This window comes from Oncorhynchus clarkii, chromosome 1 (genome assembly GCF_045791955.1).
Source record: "Oncorhynchus clarkii lewisi isolate Uvic-CL-2024 chromosome 1, UVic_Ocla_1.0, whole genome shotgun sequence".
NCBI lineage: Eukaryota > Metazoa > Chordata > Actinopteri > Salmoniformes > Salmonidae > Oncorhynchus > Oncorhynchus clarkii.
In genome coordinates this window covers 5666283-5674140 of record NC_092147.1, presented here as the reverse complement: position 1 = coordinate 5674140, position 7858 = coordinate 5666283, and the positions used below count along the sequence as shown (strand labels likewise).

The window sequence follows — 7858 nt, the reverse complement described above, 5'->3', positions numbered from 1 at the left end:
TCCCCACAAAAAAAAGTTCCAGCTCTGGATTGGTCACTGGAGTCAGAGGTGAAGGAGCAGGTTCATCGTCACATCTGTGGCCTTCTAGGATTTTGGCCGGGCTGGCATTTACCCTTCCAGCTTGCCGATTCGCTTGTCTCCATCCACCCCTCCAGATATACACCTTCTGATCCTTGTAGTCCGCAGTATCACGCTCAAACTCTTTCTGCTTGCTTGTCTTTGTCTCCTCTGCAAGTTCATCACGAATGTTTTCCGTATTGCTCAGAATGTTCTCTCTTTTGTCCTTGTCGGTGATCTCGCTTTCTAGATGTTTCTCTTGATCTCCGGTCATGCTCAATTGTTCTGTTACTTATTGCATGGTCAGAGCCATTAAATCAAAAGAGGATTTATTAAGACATTTTTTCCCACTCTCATTGCTGTCAGGGTCGTTTCTCCAGCTTGAAAATAAACATTTAATATAATTATTCCTACCCCTTAATGGTTTTGGTGTTAAAGGCACAATTCTTAATTGAATAAAAACAATTTGAATTAAGGGAGCTCAATCACAAAAAATGAAATGTCTCCCAACCCAAGAGGACGATTGCACTGCCCTCTGGTTTAGCTGAGAGTTAGCACAAGGCTGGTAGAAAGCAGTGCTTTCACTGATTTAACTCAGATACGTTAAATTGATTGTTGTGTCAAAACAGGCACAGACATGCAAATTGCAGTGGTAGTGTCTAGCTTAGGGTCTAGGGACTAGTTTGGAAATCAGGTGCTGAAAGCACAGCAATCAGGTATAGCCTTGCCCCAGAAAATCTATAAACTCTTAACCACATTGTAAAAGTCCCTAAGGGCATATGCCAAAACAGTGACAGCTTAACTTAATGTTTCAGTTGACAAGATGTTGAATGTTTTGTTTGTAAACAGAGTATAATGTGTACTCCCATGTTTCATTAAAAAAAGGCTAAATCAAGCTACTTTTTCATTACCATCACCCTGCCCTTCAATCTCTGAGGTGCTGGATCTATGCTGTTCACTCTCTGTGGTGCTGGATCTATGCTGTTCACTCTCTGTGGTGCTGGATCTATGCTGTTCACTCTCTGTGGTGCTGGATCTATGCTGTTCACTCTCTGTGGTGCTGGATCTATGCTGTTCACTCTCGGGGAGCTGTACCTATGCTCTTTACTCTCTGTGGTGCTGGATCTATGCTGTTCACTCTATGTGGTGCTGGATCTATGCTCTTTACTCTCTGTGGTGCTGGATCTATGCTGTTCACTCTCGGGGGAGCTGTACCTATGTTCTTTACTCTCTGTGGTGCTGGATCTATGCTGTTCACTCTCGGGGGGAGCTGTACCTATGCTCTTTACTCTCTGAGGTGCTGGATCTATGCTGTTCACTCTCGGGGGAGATGTACCTATGCTCTTTACTCTCTGTGGTGCTGGATCTATGCTGTTCACTCTCGGGGGGAGCTGTACCTATGCTCTTTACTCTCTGAGGTGCTGGATCTATGCTCTTTACTCTCTGAGGTGCTGGATCTATGCTCTTTACTCTCTGTGGTGCTGGATCTATGCTCTTTACTCTCTGTGGTGTTGGATCTATGCTGTTCACTCTCTGGGGAGCTGTACCTATGCTCTTTACTCTCTGTGGTGCCGGATTATCTTGTCTCTTTCAGGTGTAGGGCCCTTAATCTCCTTTCAGGTTTAGGGCCCTTGGTATTTTTGCCCCTGGTCCGCACATTCTGTGGTCTCTTCATCAGTAGTCTGGAGACAGTTTCCTGTTAGGACACACAGGAAATGGCTCCCTTTAAATGCACATGACATGACACAATAATGCAGCAATTAACTGCTGTTAATTCCTGAATAGCAACATACACCATGATTAGACTAAATGGCATGAAACAAGATGACCACTCACCCATCATATTTACAATACACTGATCTGTCCCGCAGCATAGGGTAATATTCTACCAGTCGTTTGGCCATTGAATTTACTTCACGCTTCGACGGATACTTGAAGTCTTCCATTGTGGCTCGCATTATGAATATCATGTTTGTCATCGTGTTACGGAGTAGTCAACAGCGTAGCAATTTTGCCTAAAAAGCTGCTTTCAAAGTAATATCTTCTGGCTTGCTTTAACTTGCTGTCTACGTAGATGACATTCTGCGGTGGGTAACTTTATGTTGTTGAAGGGACTCCTTCATGATCGCTAAGCCTTGATGTAAAATGTGACCTGAGCGTGGAGGCACTGGGGTCAATGCCATTGGCTCTAGATGAGGTATTTGGATTACTGGACTTAAGAGTGCTGGGGTCACTGGTTCTGGTATTGGAGGTACTGGGGTCACTGGGTCTGGTACTGGAGGTACTGGGGTCACTGGGTCTGGTACTGGAGGTGATGGGGTCACTGGGTCTGGTATTGGAGGTACTGGGGTCACTGGGTCTGGTATTGGAGGTGATGGGGTCACTGGGTCTGGTACTGGAGGTACTGGGGTCACTGGGTCTGGTACTGGAGGTACTAGGGTCACTGGGTCTGGTACTGTAGGTGATGGGGTCACTGGGTCTGGTATTGGAGGTACTGGGGTCACTGGGTCTGCTACTGGAGGTACTGGGGACACTGGGTCTGGTACTGGAGATGATGGGGTCACTGGGTCTGGTACTGGAGGTGCTGGGGTCACTGGGTCTGGTACTGGAGATTATGGAGTCACTGGGTCTGGTACTGGGGATGCTGGGGTCACTGGGTCTGGTATTGGAGAGTGCTGGGGTCACTGGTTCTGGTATTGGATGTACTGGGGTCACTGGGTATGGTACTGGAGGTGATGGGGTCACTGCTTCTGGCACTGGTAGTGATGGGGTCGCTGGGTCTGGTACTGGGGATGCTGGGGTCACTGCGTCTGGTACTGGGGATGCTGGGGTCACTGCGTCTGGTATTGGAGGTGATGGGGTCACTGGGTCTGGTACTGAGCATGCTGGGGTCACTGGGTCTGGTATTGGAGGTGCTGGGGTCACTGGGTCTGGTACTAGAGGTGATGGGGTCACTGGTTCTGGTACTGGAGAGTGCAGGGGTCACTGGGTCTGGCATTTCAGAGTGCTGGGGTCACTGGTTCTGGGACTGGGGGTGCTGGGGTTACTGGTTTTGGTACTGGGGGTGCTGGGGTCACTGGTTTTGGTACTGGTGTCTCAATAGCCGGCCTAAAAGACTGGAATGGACTACCGTATCAAGTCAATAAAAATAGCAGCACAACATTGCTTAGAATCAAGGGCAGTGGTGACATCATTGAGGACCTTTTAGGTTGCAGTGACACATCCATAACCTGAGCAGAAATCAGATTGCATACAAGAGAGAATAATATAGACATCAAGAAAGCCAGTCAGTTGATTAATGATAAGTTTTTCCAACACTTTTGATACACAGGGCAAAATAGAAAGTGACCTATAACAATTTGGATCGGCTTCATCTCCCCCTTCAAAAAAAGGATGAACCATGGCTGCCTTCCAAGCAATGGGAACCCCTTTTGAAAGGAGAGGCAGGTCTAAAAGGTTGGAGATAGGCTTGCCGATGATAGGGGCAACCTTAAAGAAAAGGCAACCTTAAAGGCAACCTTAAAGAAGAAAGGGTCTAAACCATCTGATCCAGATGGGATCAAGTTTCAGGAGCTCCTTTAGCACCTCGGACTCAGTGACTGCCTGCAGGGAGAAACGTTGTTGTGAGCAGGGGAAAAAGAGGGAGAAACATTGGGGATAGTCGCAATGGAAGTGTGGGAGATGAGGAAATGTTGGATGGGCAATGATGCATGGCTAAGTCAAAGATGAATCCTGACTTAATGAAGTGATGATTAAAAAGCTCGGCCTCAGTGCTTCTTGTCAGTAACAACCACATCATCAACATTAAGGGACATGGGCAGCTGTGAGGAGGAGTGTTTATTCTTCAGGTCTTTAAACGTTTTCCGGAACTTCTTGGGGTTAGACCCACAGAGAGAGAACTGCTCCTTATAGAACTGCTCCTCCTCAGCCTGAGTATACGTGTGCCGAGACTTTCGCCAAATGCAATTCTTGAGGTGGAGTTAGTCCACAAGATCACGGTTGAACCAGGGACTGAACCTGTTTTTAATTCTCATTTTCTTTATGGGAATGTGTTTATTAACAATACCACTGAAAATATCAAAAAAGAAGGTTCAAGTGTCTTCAACAGAGGGGGGGAGATCAAGCTGATTCTGTTCCATTTTACAGAGGCCAGTTCACGAAGGAAGGCTTGCTCATTGAAGGTTTTTTAGCAAGCGTTTACGACCAATCATTCGTTCCACTGATGATGTATTTTCACTGAGCAATCCCACAAACCCATTGGCCAGAGACAGATATGTCTGTTTGAGAGGGAGGGAAAGAGGACTTACTTTTCTCCTTATAGCTTGTCTGTGGTTCTAGCTGGATTATTGCCGTTGTTTAGCCACGTGATACACAGATTATACTTTAAACCTAATTTATGAAACAGTTATAACTCATCTTTGGTCCTATGCATGTGCTGAGGGGTAGGTAGTGCTATTACTGTGTTCTCTGCTGATGTGTTACGAACACAGGCTGTAAAACAGTGATCACTAACGTCATTACAGAAAACACCAGACTGATACCTATCCGGAATTATTTGTGAGGATATAACATCAAGAAGAGTAGCCTTTTCTAGGTGTTTTAGAGTCATACCTTGTGGGTTTAGTAATAATCTGAGAAAGATTTAGGGAGTCCCATTGCTTTAGGAGTTGGTCAGGTGGTTTAAGCATGTCCCTGTTTAGGTCACCTAGCAGGACAAATTCAGATTTAGTGTAAGGGGCCAGGAGACAGCTCAGGGCAGGTAGGGTACAGGCCGGTGCTGATGGAGGACGATAGCACCCAGCAACAGTCAACAAAGAGCCATTTGAAAGTTTAATACTTAAACCAGCAAATCAAATTGTTTGGGGACATACTTGGTGGAGACAACCGAGCACTGAAAGATTCCTGCCATCCAGGACCTCTATATCAGACGGACCTCTATATCAGACGGAGCGCCAAGTTGAGGTCCAACATCCTTCTTAACAGCTTCTACCCCCAAGCCATAAGACTCCTGAACAGCTAATCAAAGGGCTACCCAGACCCCTCTTTTACGCTGATGCTACTCTCTGTTTGTAATCTTTGCATAGTCGCTTTAACAACCTACATGCACTGTACATATTACCTCAATTACCTCAACTAACCGGTGCCCCCGCACATTGACTCTGTACCGGTACTCCCTGTATATAGCCTCCACATTGACTCTGTACCGGTACTCCCTGTATATAGCCTCCACATTGACTCTGTACTGGTATCTCCAGTATATAGCCTCCACATTGACTCTGCATCGGTACTCCCTGTATATAGCCTCCACATTGACTCTGTACCGGTATCTCCAGTATATAGCCTCCACATTGACTCTGTACCGGTACCCCCTGTATATAGCCTCCACATTGACTCTGTACCGGTACTCCCTGTATATAGCCTCCACATTGACTTTGTACCGGTATCTCCAGTATATAGCTTCCACATTGACTCTGTACCGGTACCCCCTGTATATAGCCTCCACATTGACTCTGCACCGGTACCCCCTGTATATAGCCTCCATATTGACTCTGTACCGGTACCCCCTGTATATAGCCTCCACATTGACTCTGTACCGGTACCCCCTGTATATAGCCTCCACATTGACTCTGTACCGGTACCCCCTGTATATAGCCCAACGATTGTTATTTACTGCTGCTCATTAATTATTTGTTACTTTTTATTTTCTACCTTCAAATTTTTTACTTATCTATTTTTTACATAACATTTGTTTTTCTTAACTTCTTAAACATAGGTTGTTAAGGGCTTGTAAGTAAGCATTTCACTGTAAGTTCTACACCTCTTGTATAAGGCGCGTGTGACAAATACAATTTCATTGGATTTGATTTGTATGTGGCATTAATGGTTGCACTAAAGACTATGGTGTTGTATGTGGCGTTAATGACTGTAGTAAGGAGAAGAGTCTACAACTCTATCTATTATTATGTCAAGTCAACCCACTCTCAGCACCTCCTCACCACCAATGAGTGCAGATCAAGACGGAGGGACAACCGAGGATCACCGTGACCGAGGACTATAGTCGTCGTTAGAACAACATGCGACCAGGTGAAACCAGAACCCATCAACATTTTGTGAATTTGGAGAAGGATTAAATTGTGATTTTTGGTCACTGGCCTACACACAATGTCAAAGTGGAATTATGTTTTCTAAATGTTTCCAGTTGAATTAAAAATGAAAAGCTGAAATGTCTTGAGTCGATAAGTATTCAACTCCTTTGTTATGACAAGCCTAAATAATTCCAGGACTAAGAATGTGCTTAACAAGTCACATAATAAGTTGCATGGACTCACCCTGTGTGCAATAATAGTGTTTAACATTATTTTTGAATGACTACCTCATCTCTCTACCCAACACATACAATTATCTTCAGGGTCCGTCTGTCAAGCAGTGCATTTCAAACACAGGTTCAACCATAAAGACCAGAGAGGTGTTTCAATGCCTTGCAAAGAAGGATACCTGTTGGTAGATGGGTAAAACAAAAAAAGGCAGACATTGAATCCCCCATTGAGCAATTTTATTATTTACACTTTTGATGGAGTATCAATACATCCAGTCACTACAAATATACAAGCAACCTTCCTAACTCAGTTGCCAGTGAAGAGGGAAACCACCCAAGATTTCACCTCGAGGCCAACGTTGACTTTAAAACAGTTACCCAGCTTAATGACTGTGATAGGAGACCACTGAGGATGGTTCAACAGACTTGGTGTTACTCCACCCGTGGAGGCTGGTGGGGGGGAGCTATAGGAGGACGGGCTCATTGTAATGGCTGGAATGGAATTAATGGAAGGGAGTCAAACATGTGGTTTCCATATGTTTGAATTGTGTGATACTGTTCTATTCCATTCCAGCCATTACAATGAGTCTGTCCTCCTATAGCTCCTCCCCCAAGCCTCCATTGTACTCCACAATACTAACCTAGTGAAAAGAAGCCAGAAAAACAGATTTTTTTCCCTCCAAAACATGCATCCTGATTGCAACAAGACGCAAAAGTAATACTGCAAAACAAATGTGGTAAAACAAATCACTTTTTGTCCTGAATATTAATGTGTTATGTTTGGGACAAATCCAATATAACATCTTACTGAGTACCACTCTCCATATTTTCAAGCTTAGTGGTGGCTGCATTACGTTATGGTTATTGCCTGTAATCGACTGGGAGTTTATTAGGATAGAAAAAAAAGACACGGGCTGCAGTAAAGCACAGGCAATATCCTGGAGAAAAACCTTAAACACAAGGCCAAATCTACACTGGACTTGCTTGCCAAGAAGACAGTGAATTTTTCTGAGTGGTCTAGTTACAGTTTTGACTTAAATCTGCTTGAAGACGTACCCAGAAAGACTCACAGCTGTAATCACCAAAGAGGATTCTAACATGTATTGACTCAAGGGGTTGAATACTTATCTAATCCAGATATATTACTTGTATTTAAAAAAAAAATGTAAGTAGAATATTTCTTCCATATTGACATTACAGATTATTTTGTTTAGATAGTTGACAAAAGAAAAATACAAATATATATTTTTTTATCCCACTTTGCAACTTTGCAAATGTCAAAGAGGTGGATACTCTCTGAAGGCACTGTAGCTTGCACTTAATGGTTATAACTAATTTGACTATTCCTACAGAATACACATACCAAGGAGTGTTCTAAGCTTATATGTAGACAAACAAAATTGGATGGGAGTAATAACCATTAATAATGATACATTACAGTACTGTACAGAAAGAGTTATGCCCATATATATCACCATCCCTTTC

The 7858-nt window shown here is 44.0% G+C and overlaps 1 protein-coding gene across 1 annotated transcript; it reads right to left on the bottom strand.

Annotated features, from left to right (window-relative positions):
* Nucleotides 1–1731: 1731 nt before the first annotated feature.
* On the bottom strand, nt 1732–3055 carry LOC139414269 (adhesive plaque matrix protein-like). The gene is made up of 3 exons (XM_071162174.1): nt 2712–3055; nt 2210–2662; nt 1732–1753 (listed from the first exon to the last, which is right to left on the bottom strand). Exons 1-3 carry the CDS (start codon nt 3053–3055, stop codon nt 1732–1734), a joined length of 819 nt encoding a protein of 272 aa, XP_071018275.1.
* Nucleotides 3056–7858: the final 4803 nt, after the last annotated feature.

Coding starts and splice junctions, on each gene's coding strand:
- LOC139414269 (XM_071162174.1), bottom strand. CDS start 3,055: ATGCCAGACCCAGTGACCCCTGCACTCTCCAGTACCAGAACCAGTGAC. Junction 2,663..2,711: donor ACTCTCCAATACCAGACCCA/GTGACCCCAGCA, acceptor CATAATCTCCAG/TACCAGACCCAGTGACCCCA. Junction 1,754..2,209: donor CCCAGTGCCTCCACGCTCAG/GTCACATTTTAC, acceptor GTGTCCTAACAG/GAAACTGTCTCCAGACTACT.